At 40.1% G+C, this 12,745-nt stretch overlaps 1 protein-coding gene and 1 pseudogene across 2 annotated transcripts in view; both read right to left on the reverse strand.

The window, feature by feature from the left end:
- The window catches only part of RIPK2 (receptor interacting serine/threonine kinase 2), a 56,233-nt gene that overhangs the window by 28,025 nt on the left and 15,463 nt on the right, over positions 1–12,745 (reverse strand). For both annotated transcript variants that reach the window (XM_043977873.1, XM_043977866.1), the window contains exon 4: positions 782–939. In XM_043977873.1, coding sequence (XP_043833808.1) covers positions 782–939 — 158 coding nt within the window. The remainder of the gene's footprint in view (positions 1–781; positions 940–12,745) is intronic.
- On the reverse strand, positions 5,771–6,340 carry LOC122736839 (annotated as a pseudogene).

Consider the following 12,745-nt stretch of genomic DNA (forward strand, 5'->3'; position numbering starts at 1 on the left):
CACACAAATTCAACATTGGAATCCTTTAAATAGCCCTTCCCCAGTCCATTTAAGAACAAGTTAGCTTGTTTAAAGTTAATTGTTATAATTGCACATGTATAACCTATATGTGATTGCTTACCGCCTCAGGGAAGGGGGAGGGGATAGAAAGAAAGAGGGGTAGAATTTGGAATTCAAAACTTTAAATAAAAATGTTTATTATAAAAAGTTAATTGTTAGTGCTCTTCCAAACTGCCCTGCATTTGTTTTTATTTATCCTATGTATATTTATTCTGAATCTGCTTAGAGATATATTCATCCTCTTTTCCATGAGAATGTAGGGATAGTTTCATTCTTGGGCTTTGAATCTCCAGCACCCAGGATAGTAGCTGGTACAAAACAAGAACCTAAATGTTTGTTGACTGATTTTTTTTTTTTTCTGCGGGGAAATGAAGGTTAAGTGACTTGCCCAGAGTCACACAGCTAGTAAGTGTCAAGTGTCTGAGGCTACATTTGAACTCAGGTCCTCCTGAACCCAGGGCCAGTGCTTTATCCACTGTACCACCTAGCTGCCCCCTTGTTGATTGATTTTTAAAAAAACAACTGTAAGGCAGTAGGAAAACAGATTGTGATGAACACAACCTTTAACCTACTAAAGATTTGTATTGCGTTAGAGAGAGATATAACTGTAGTTATAAAAAAAGTTTCCCACTAAGTTCCAATTTTTTTTTGAACCTCATCTTGCAATAGGGGGAATAACCTTCTAAATGGGTTAACTATATGCCAAAGCAACATACTATACCTGTATATATCATGTTTGATGCTGGCTCGAGACTTCTGGCTGAGGTCATAGTTTTCAGGTGGCATGTAGATGATGGTCCCGCCCTCAGGAGTAGATATACTACTTCTTGACTTAGATAAAGACATCTGCCGCCATTTTGATAAACCAAAATCTGCAATCTGTAAAGGAAGGAAGTATATAATAACCATTTTCCCCTTGAATTCCTATGTTACTTTGGTATGCTGAATCTCTATTCCACTTATCATTTAATTTTTTTATATAGTTATCTGCATTTTTATCTCATTGCTCTATTAGAGTGGAAATTCCAGAAGGGCAAAGATGTCTTGTCCAAAATTTATGTTTTCCATAGTGCTTAGCACAGTACTCTGCATAGAACAAGAACTTCAATAGAAACTTTCTGAATGAATGAACATTGTTTTTAAAATAATGACTTTCTATTTTTGTTATTAATGTCATAGAAGTGACTTATTCTTGAAATGCAGAAGATCTTAACACCATATTTTTTCCAACATCTTGCTAATTGAGATTCCAAGGTGATCAATTCAAATCCCTTCCACGACCCAAGTGACACTCTCATAGCAAACTGGCAGCATTAGAAAATCAACTGATTTTACAAGATAGACTGGTATCCCATTATTGGCATGGATCCCATTATTGGGGACATTTGAATACTTCACATTTCATTAGTTTCATTGGTGTGGACACTTTCTCCAATGATGCACTGTATGCTTTCTGCTTTTAGTGGAGCTAAAAAACATATCATGGGGGGGCAGCTAGGTGGCGCAGTGGATAGAGCACCAGCCCTGGAGTCAGGAGTACCTGAGTTCAAATCTGGCCTCAGACACTTAACACTCACTAGCTGTGTGACCCTGGGCAAGTCACTTAATCCCAATTGCCTCACTAAAAAAACAAACAAAAAAACCCCCCACATATCATGGGGAGGCCAACTTTTCTGGTGATGAGCCTCTTCAAACTTAGCAAGGCTTATCCCTGAATGTCAATGTGTCTCCTGCCATGTGCTGGCAATCTTTTTAGCTTGGTAAGGCTTGACAGAGCTTATCATAGTCATTTAACTAACACATACACACACACACACACACACACACACACACACACCCAGAAAAACAGGTGACTTCCATGTAATGATGAATTCTCATACAAATTATATGAATAAAAAGTCTCTTTAAAAATGGAGTGATTATATCTGTAGAGAAAGCTACACTGCTATGGTATATCACTTCAGAAGTCTTCTATCTACTTATATCTCAGACCTGGACCTATATTTTATGGAACTTACATTATGTATCAAAGTTATTTGCTTTTATTGTAAAAATCAGCAACTATCCTTAACGTTTAAAAATGCAACTAAACACCATTGTAATGTAGTTGCCAATCATTGTTGTCCTTTGCGCTTTGTTTTCTGATTGACTTTTTTTTTTGGTGAGGCAATTGGGGTTAAGTGACTTGCCCAGGGTCACACAGCTAGTGTCAAGTGTCTGAGGCTGGATTTGAACTCAGGTCCTCCAGACTCCAGAGCCGGTGCTCTATCCACTGCACCACCTAGCTGCCCCTTGCGCTTCATTTACAAAGAGGACCAATGACATCATAGGGTGAGGTCTTGATTTGTGCATGAATTGGATTTAAATTGTGCAGAGTTGCACAAAGTCATCAGTCAAGTCACTCTCTCTTCCAGAGTCATCAAAGTCCAATGGCAAGACAAAAATCAAGATGACTGATGATTGGTCTGGAATGTGTTGGATGACCTTGGCATCTTTGATATCCGACCAAGCTCTAAGTAAGCACCCAATAGCACCTGCTTCGGCCACCTTCATGGAGCTGCCAGTAATGATTTTGAATAGACCACTGGTACAATAACATGTCCCTCACCCCAATGTGAATATACAGGAAAAGCCTGGAACAACACAGTAAAGTCAACAAGGGAAGTGTAAGCTCCTTTTTTTTTTTTGGACCAGAATTATTAAGAGATCCTATCATTAATTGTTACTTCCATGAGATTTTTATAGCAAAATGGAGATATAGACTGAAAATCCATGTCCACACCCTATATTCAACAGAATAACACTCTTTTGAAGTTTTTACTGGGGATGAACAGCAAACACTTCACCTACTAAAGATTTAATAAATATTTGTGCTGTTTAAAGTTGACCTTAACCAAGGGGAAAGTTAGGGTTGTGGACCATTCCCGCACATTGTCAGACTTGGTTGATGGATTGGTTAATTTTGTTGTACTTACAAAAAAATTCCTTTTTTATACTTTATTACAAGGGATAGCTTGCTGGGTTGCAGGAGATAAGAGGGAAATAAAGGCAATGGAAAACCAAAATATATTAACAGAATTTTTTTAAAAAGAAAAATTGTTAGCCATAAGAAATAAAGACCTATTCAATCCTGAGTAGATATTTGTATAGTATTATATAGTAGAGTAGATAGTATTTGTTATTTGCCCCAGAGAAAGCACTTGCTCTGAAGTCAGAGGGCCTGTATTTAAACTATCCCTGATTTGTACTTTTGTGACCTTGAATAAGTCACTTAACTTCCCATGGCCTCACTTTCCTCATTTATAAAATGAGGTGTGGGACAGATGGTTTCTGAAGTCCTTTTTTGCTTTAGGTCTATGATCTTAATTTGTCAGAAAAATGATCCTGAAAAGCTTGAGAACTATTATTTTATGGTAATAGGAGCAGCCTTTAGAGATATTTCAAACCCCTATTTTTCTTTCTTTCTTTCTTTCTTTTTTGTGGGGCAACGAGGGTTAAGTGACTTGCCTGGGGTCACACAGCTAGTAAGCATTAAGTGTCTGAGGCCAAATTTGAACTCAGGTCCTCCTGAATTCAGGGCCTGTGCTTTATCCACTGTGCCACCTAGATGCTCCCCCGACATTTTTCTTAAATTAAAAATTAAGGTCAGAGCATTAAAATATTTACAACAACATTAAATAAATATTTATTAGGCTATGTGCAAGACAAAATATTTGGAAATGGGTATACAAAGACAAGAAAAAATAGCCCCTGACCTCAAGAAACTTATTTTCTAATTGACAGAGGAGGAAGACATGAATTAAAATTGTTTTAATATTTTGATGGTTTTGTTGACAACCCAAATGTAGCTAAATGTGAAAAGGCATGTTCTTCCATGTTAAAGTGTTCGTTCATTCATTTAAGGATTTGTTCTGTGCAAAGTACTATGTTAGAGACTGGGGGAGATACAAAGTTTGAATGAGACACAGTCCACCACCCTTAGGGGGAGGCTCTTTTGGGGAGGGTTGTCACATAAACACAGATAATTAACACATCATTATATGATACTTTCAGGTCTTTGTAGGACTGCATACAACATTTATTAATTTGACTAAATACTGTTACTATGATGTTCTTTTTAAAATGTTTTACTTTATAAATGTTCTTATATATTCACCCTGGAATATATTGAAGCAATATATGGGACCATTCTGGTTTGGGCTGGTCTGGGGATGTTGGTACACTGGAAACCTTCCAGCAGAGACTGGATGTCCCTTGTTAAGCGACACTGTAGTAGAAATGATCCCTTGTTCAGGTGCTAGCTGGACTTCCCTCTGAGATTTCTGGGTTAAGCTACCAGGGAGTAGAGTCAAGGGGAGGAGGAGACACCATGAAAGTAATTAAAGGGCTCCAGGGATCTGTTGTCAGGTGGTAAGTGAAACTGAACCTGGGAGCTCGCTGCCCCTTAGTGCTCCCTGAGAATTTTGTGCGTTCCAGAATTGGCTTCCTGTTGGCTGCCTCTGCCTCACCCAAGATTCCTGATCTCTGTGTTTACAAATTGCAGGTGAGTAATCTGACCTGAGTTCTGACTGCTCTCTTTGTTAGAGGGTTTGTTTTTGGTTCTGACCCTGCACTGTGTACCATGACAGTAATTAATATAGCTACAATTCTCAGTGGGAAGGGCCAGACACAATGGGCTTACTCCAGAAGATATGGCTCAATGAGCCTGATTCTTCATCAGTGCTGGGGTGGGGGTGGGGGAGTGGCGAGGGAGGAAGGAGGGAGAGGGAAAGGTAGGAGGAATAATAGTAGCTTATAATTGAAAATTTTCAATCATCTACTCAGTTCATTCTAAGGAATGGGAACAGTCTTTAATTAATAATGGTGGAAATAAAACCCAGAGCCATGCTGCTTTCATGTCAGTCAATACCTCCCTAAAGAGATGAGTAATTATTTGAAGGCAAATATGGAATCATCATCATTACTATCATCATATTCAATCTTTTTTTTTTGGATGAGGCAATTGGGGTTAAGTGACTTGCCCAGGGTCACACTGCTAGCAAGTATCAAGTGTCTGAGGCTGGATTTGAACTCAGGTCCTCCTGAATCCAGGGCCGGTGCTTTATCTACTGCACCATTTAGCTGCCCAGAAAGGTGGCTTGTGGACATTTTTTTTGTGGGGCAGTGAGGGTTAAGTGACTTGCCCAGGGTCACACAGTTAGTAAGTGTCCAGTATCTGAGGTCGGATTTGAACTCAGGTCCTCCTGAATCCAGGGCCTGTATTTTGTCCACTGTGCCACCTAGCTGCCCCCACATTACCATCATCTTAGCTGATATGTATACAGAGTTTGCTGGTTTATGAAGTGCTTTATGTATATAAGCTAACCTGACTCCCAGCCAAGAGGGAATACAACTACCCCCATTTTTTTTTTTTAATGAATTAGGCTATTTCTTTATTATTGAGTTGGGAAGTTGGTGGGGGGTAGTGAGGGCATGTACCCAGTGGTGAATCCTCCCCACTGACCAGGCAGCAGTTTCATAAGGCACCTTATGTGACCACCCCCAGCCCCTGGGGGGTGGGGAGGGGCTGGAGCTGAGTACCCAGGTGGTCACCAAACATTTTGCTTGAAATTATCCAACACATGAAGTAGGGGCCAGAGCTTGGCTTCCAGCAGTGCAGTCAGTCGGAATCCCTCCATTAGCCATTCTCCAATACAAGTCCTGCTGGCATTTATTTGTTCTTCTTTGACTTTAGGGCTTTTGGCTGGTAGATCTCCTCAGTGAAAGGCTCTTCATACACAATGGTGACCGTGTAGGTGACAGCCACAATGACTGTCAGCAGGAGGCCTGTAGGGCTGGCATTCATGACTGACTACCCAAGGTAGTTGGCTGTGCTTCCCCAGTACATGGGATTGTCTAAGACATTAAATGGAAACTTTGTCACTCTTGCTTCCTTCAAGATTCCAAAGTAATCACCTAGTTATGTCCCAATGAATCCAAGAGCATGGAAACTGGAGAGCACAGAGATTATGCCAATTCCCATGATGACAAGGCCTACGCAGTAGGCCTCTAGGCAATCCAACCCTTCCATATTTGGCTAGTTCAACATAGCCTGGGTAAAGCAGTGAGACCTGAGGAAGTTCAGCAGCAGGATGATCGTACCCAGACAGTAACATGCCACATAGGGAGATCCAAAGGCTCGGCTCACCTTTCGTGTTTTGTGTTCCCATCTTACAACCTGGTAAAAATTCACATTCCTGAGTCCTCTGTAGCCGTTGTACCAGCCTAGCTGGCCCCTCATGGTTCTGGCTCTGGTCTTTCTTGAGATTCCCACCCCCCCCCGCCGCCTCCTCCTCCACCCCGTCACCCCATGGCCTGAAGGTTGCTGCCACCCTTGGTCTGAGGGATCAAAAGGGTTTGCGAAAGCTATCTATTCCCATATGAAAAAATGCTCTAAATCTCTAATGATTAGAGAGATGCAAATTAAAACAACTCTGAGGTACCACCTGACACCTATCAGATTGGCTAAAATGACAAAAAAGGAAGATAATAAATGTTGGAGAGGCTGTGGGAAAATTGGAACACTAATGCATTGTTGGTGGAGCTGTGAGCTGATCCAACCATTCTGGAGAGCAATTTGGAATTATGCCCAAAGGGCGATAAAGCTGTGCATACCCTTTGACCCAGCAATCCCACTTTTAGGTCTTTTGCCCAAAGAAATCATGGAAGGGGGAAAGGGACCCACATGTACAAAAATATTTATAGCTGCTCTTTACGTGGTAGCAAGGAATTGGAAGTTGAGGGGGTGCCCATCAATTGGGGAATGGCTGGACAAGTTGTGGTATATGAATACAATGGAATACTATTGTGCTGTAAGAAATGATGAGCAGGAAGAGTTCAGAGAAACCTGGAGGGTCTTACGTGAGCTGATGATGAGTGAGATGAGCAGAACCAGAAGAACATTGTACACAGTATCATCAACATTGAGTGTTGACCTACTGTGATGGACTATATTCTTCTCACCAATGCAATGGTACAGAAGAGTTCCAGGGAACTCATGATAGAAGAGGATCTCCAAATCCAAGAAAAAAAAAGAAAGAAAGAACTGTGGAGTATAGATGCTGATTGAACCATATTATTTCTTTTGTTTTGGGTGCTGTTGTTTTTTTTTTCTATTTTGAGGTTTTGCATCACTGCTCTGATTCTTTCTCTTGTAACAGGATTAATGCAGAAATAGGATTAATGTTATTATGTGTATATATATGTGTGTGTATATATATATCTATATGTATATGTATAGATATATATAGATATAACCTATATCAGATTACCTGCTGTCTAGGGGAGGGGGGAGGGAGGGGAGGGAGGGAGGGAGAAAAATCTGAAATTGTAAAGCATGTATAAACAAAAGTTGAGAACTATCTTTACATGTAACGGAAAAAATAAAATATCTAAAAAAAAAAAAAAAAAAGGGTTTGCGACCCTCGCTAGCCCCTAAATTTCTTCACACATCCTCACTGGAGCTTCCCAGGTTAACCCCCCCACCCCTGCCACCCAGGATCCCGCTTCACACACTTAGCATCAAACTACCCCCATTTTAGAGAGAAAGAAACTGAGGTTTAGCAAGGTTAGATGATTTACCCAGCGTGGCATAGCATGTAAATGGAAAAATAAAGATCTGGACCTAGGTTCCCTGAATCCAAATATTGCCAGGAAACATGTTCTTCCATGGAGAAAGACATTGGATTGGATGTTGCCAATCATGAGCTGTGTGACCTGCAACTTCAAATTCCTTAATTTCCTCATCTGTAAAATGATGGTGTTAGACTAGATGGTTTCCAAGGTCCCTTCCCATTTTACCAAACTAAAATTCTATGATATTGAGAGAAGTAGGAGGGAATGACTGAAACCCTGTTAGATCTTTTAAGAGGGCTGGAAGGTTCCCTCACAGGTGACTAGGTTAGCTAACTTTAAACCAAGGCTCCATTGCCATATTGAAGCTTATGCAGACCGATGAATTCCTGAATCACAGATTTACCATATATTTTCTTTTAGAGAAGAGATCACAGAATCTTAGAGCTGAAAGGACTCTTGGATGTCACGTAGTCCAAATCCTATCTGTACTAGAATGTCCTCCACAACACCTGACAAGTCATCATCAAGCCTTTGCCTGAAGACCTCCAGTGAGAGGCAACAACCATCTCAAGTAGCTCTAGATGGTACAGTAGAAAGAATGCCGGACCTAAAGTCAGAAAGACTCCTCTTCCTGGGTTCAAACCCCACCTCAGACACTTACTAGTTGTGTGTCCTTGGGCAAATCACTTCACCCTGTTTGCTTCAGTTTCCTCATCTATAAAATGAGCTGGAGAAGGAAATGCCAAACCACCCCCAGTATCTTTGCTAAGAAAACCCCAAATGGGGTCACAAAGGGTCATACATGACTGAAATGACTCAACAACAAATGGTGAGGGGCTTTTCCCTTTCTTTTTTTTTTTTAACCACCTACTCATTTCCTGAGTTTGAATCTTATCTCAGAGACTTACTAGTTATATGAGCCTAGCTGCCCTTCTAGTATTATTAATATACTATTACCAATACTACATGATAATTATCTTAGTATCATTACTCCTATTACTGCCTCTTGAGTCTTTTTTTTTTTTTTTTGGTGAGGCAAGTGGGATTAAGTGGCTTGCCCCGGGTCATAGAGCTAGTAAGTGTTAAGTATCTGAGCCTGAATTTGAACTCAGGTCCTACTGAATCCAGGGCTCTATCCACTGTGCCACCTGGCTGCCCCTTAGAGAAAAAGCTTATTCCCTCTTACACATGCCAGTCCTTTAAACTATTTAAGGCCAATTATTTCCATCCTTAAGTTTTTTCTTTTCTGGGCTAAATAGCATCAGGTCCTTCAATTGATCCTCATACAGCATGAACTCAAGACCATTCACCATTCTGGCAGCCCTCTTTCAACCTCTCTCTTCCTAAATATGGTACCCAGAACTGAACACAAAACTTCAGCACTTCTCTGGCCAGGACACTGGACAGCAGAAATATGCCATTCCTAGGCCAGGACACGATGCTTCACTTAATGCACATAATACATATGATTGCATCAACTTGCTTGGCTACCATAACCCACTTGTGACTCATACAGAACTTTTTTGCTATTGTTCCTTTAGTTGTTTCAGTCATGTCCAACTCTCTGTGACCCCATTTTGGGGTTTTATTGGTGAAGATACTGGAGTGGTTTGCCATTTCCTTCTCCAGTTCATTTTACAGATGAGGAACTGAGGTAAACAGGGTTAAGTGCCTGGGGTCACAGTAAAGGTCTGAGGTTAGATTTGAACTCAGGAAGTGGAGTCCTCCTGACTCCAGGCCCAGTACTCTATCCATTGCACCACCTAGCTGCCCCGTTTCCCCAGGTCTTTTGTAGTCTGGTCAATATGTTAGAAATTGATTCTTTCAACCCAAATTCGTCTTAACTAAATTTAATCTTATTTATTTTGTCTTAACATTCTAGACTGTGAAGAAAGAACTCTGAAAATCCTGAGACTGTCTCTTTTAACTGTGTCATTTGAAAATCTGATAAGCATGTCATTTATATATCTTTATCCAATTCAATGATGAAAATGTTCATCGATATCAGATCAAGAATAAATCTCTACTGGAGATCCCCTTCCCAGATAACACTGAACTATTAATGATTACTCTTTGGGTTTGGCCATTGAACTAGTTCCAGATTCATTTAGTCATTTAGCTATGCTATCATCTATCTCTACCTTTCTGTCTCTCTTTCTATACTTTACAAGAAAGAGATGAGAGACTTAGTCAAATGTTTTGCCAAAATATAAGTAAACTAAATCAACACCATCTCCTTGCTTTACTATTTTTTTTAAAAAAGGGTTTTGTTTGTCATGATGTTAATGAAGTCATGCTAACTCTTCAGGATCAACTATCAACTTAATAAGTGTTCTAAACATCCCTTCAATATTACTTTCTAAAATGTTACTGAGAATTAAAATCTAGCTAATGCTCCATCCCTTTTTAAAAAAAATATAGAAAATATTTGTCCTTCTTAAGTTCTAAAGAGCCTTTCCCATTACACATGGTCTTTAAAAGAACAGCAATCACATCTTCCAGTTCTCAAGGAGGTAGTTCAGGGGCCCCGGCAACTTGAATTCATCAGGGGGATCAATCAGCTCTTTTACTATTTCCTTGCTTATATTGGGTATCAAATGCCTATTAGCTATTTTTTGTTCCATCCTTTCTAGTTCAAAGATCAATCTCTTTGGCAAAGAAAACAAAAGCTCTGCCTTCTCTTTGGTGTCAGCTATCATTCTACCCACCCCAAGAAAAAGTGTTAACCCTTCTTCAATCCTTCTCTTCTCTCCAACAATATGCTCCCTGTCATTTTTTGTGTCTATTCATTTGTTTCAGTTGTGTCCAACTCCTCAGGACTCCATTTGGGGTTTTCTTGGCAAAGATATTGGAGTGGTTTGCCATTTCTTTCTCCAGCTTGTTTTCCAGATGAGGAAACTGAGGCAAACAGGATTAAGTGACTTGCCCAGGGTCTCACAGATAGAAAGAGTCTGAGGCCAAATTTGAACTCAGGAAGAGGAGTCTTCCTGACTCCAGGATTAGCACTCTACCCACTGCACTACCCAGCTGCACTTTGGTATCTTTAGCCTTCCCCCAAAGTCCCAGTGTACTCTGAGCTTTTAACACTCCTGACATTATTCTTAAATGACCAGGTTATGTTTCTGACCTTCTAAATTTCCATTTGGCTCATCTATCACAACCCTATTCGCTGGTCTCAATGAAACTTCTAGCTACTTCATCTCTTTCTAGTCACTTCATCATGTTCTGGTCTCACTTTTCTCCCTTTGAAACCTTAACATCAGTTTACCAGTTTAATTTTACACTGACCACTACTTTCACATCCCTTCCTGTCTTACCATTTCTAGTCTCTTATCTTATCATTTCTCATTAATTTCCAAACCTCAACCCTGTATTACTCCCACAATCCATTAGTTCTACTAAGAACTGCTAAAGACCACTTGAGTAATAATATTACTCACTAAAAATTCTATTAAATCTCAACTGGGCTCTCACTTCTGCATGGTGATCCTTTTAGTATTATTTGCCTAACCCCTCATTCTGTTCTCCGCAGTATCTGTTCAAAACCTTCTCTTCCCAAGTCACCTATACAACTCCTCTTCCCCACCTCTCCTAGCAGAAGACCATGCCTCACTTAGATTATCAGAAGTTCCTTCTCTCCATTTCTATAATTCAAATTTCCACAACACCATTCCGTGCCCTGTTCTTTGTATCCAAATATCAGAGGAAGACAGGGTTCTTTTCCTAGCCAAGGACAATCCTTCCTACTTGTTCCTCTTCATCATCCAGGAGCTTCCTCTTTGAATCATCCTCTCTTTATAATCTTCCGTCATTCTTTATCTACTGGCTGCTATCCTTCTGCTTACAAATATGTCCAGATCACCCCAATCCTTAAAAATGAAACCTTTTTCTTTGACCCATCCCTCCTTCAAACCATCAACCTATATCTATCCCCATTTCAACACCAACTCCCTAGGAAAAAAGCTGGCTATACACATTACTTACACTTTCTCATTACCCACTCACTTTTTGACCCATGGTAACCTGGCTTCTGACCCAACCCCTTCACCTAAAATCTCTTCCCAAGATTACCAAGGATCTCTTAGCTATTAAATCCAATAATCTCTTCTCAGTCCTTATCCTTCTGACCTCTCTGAAGCTTTTGACAGTTGAGCAGCTTTTGACTATATTTTCCTCCTAGGTACAATCTCTTTCTGGGTTTTCATGAAATCACTCTATTGATTTTCCTCCTACCTATTCATTCTCAGACTCCTTTGCTGGATCATCATCTATGTCCTGCCTGAGTGTGTACTCCAGACCTCTGTCCTGGGCAATCTCCTATTCCCTTTCTATAATCATCCTGCTGATCTTATAAAGCTTCCATGGATTCAACTATCATTACTATGCAGATGACTCTCAAATATACAAATCTTCATTTCTCCTGAGTACTACTTCTGATTCATTAACTGCCTTCTGGATAGTTTAAACTGGATGTCCTACAGGCACCTCAAAAGTCAAATGTGTCCACAATAGAATTCACTGTCTCCCAACTTCCCCTACTTCCCTGTAAAAAAAGAGAGAAAAACTAAACAAACAAACAAAATCCTGTTCCTAACTTCTCTATTTGTATCAGAGGCACGATTATTCTTCCAATCACCGGGGTTAGCAGCCTGGGAATTGTTCATGACTACTCTCTTCCTCTCCTTTCTTTGCAAATCAGCTATCAATTCTTGTTGGTTTTATTTTCATCTTCATCATTACCACCATCACCACCATCATTGTCAGCATTTATATAAGCACTTTAAAGTTTGCAAACTGTTTTACATGTTATATTATTTGATCTGTACAACAATCCATTTTATGAGGAAACAGAAGTTTCAAGATTAAATGATTTGCTCAGGATCACACAGTTAGTAAGTGTCTGAGGTAGGATTCAAACTCAGGTCTTCCTGTCTCTAAGTCCAGCACTCTCTCTACTTAGCTATGTAGCTGTCTACAATACCTTTCTCATTCATGGCCTCCTGTTCACTTATACAGTCAAATCTCTAATTCAGGTACTCATCCCATCTCACCTGTACTATTGCCATAACCT

The sequence above is a fragment of the Dromiciops gliroides genome, chromosome 1 (assembly GCF_019393635.1).
Source record: "Dromiciops gliroides isolate mDroGli1 chromosome 1, mDroGli1.pri, whole genome shotgun sequence".
Taxonomy (NCBI): Eukaryota; Metazoa; Chordata; class Mammalia; order Microbiotheria; family Microbiotheriidae; genus Dromiciops; species Dromiciops gliroides.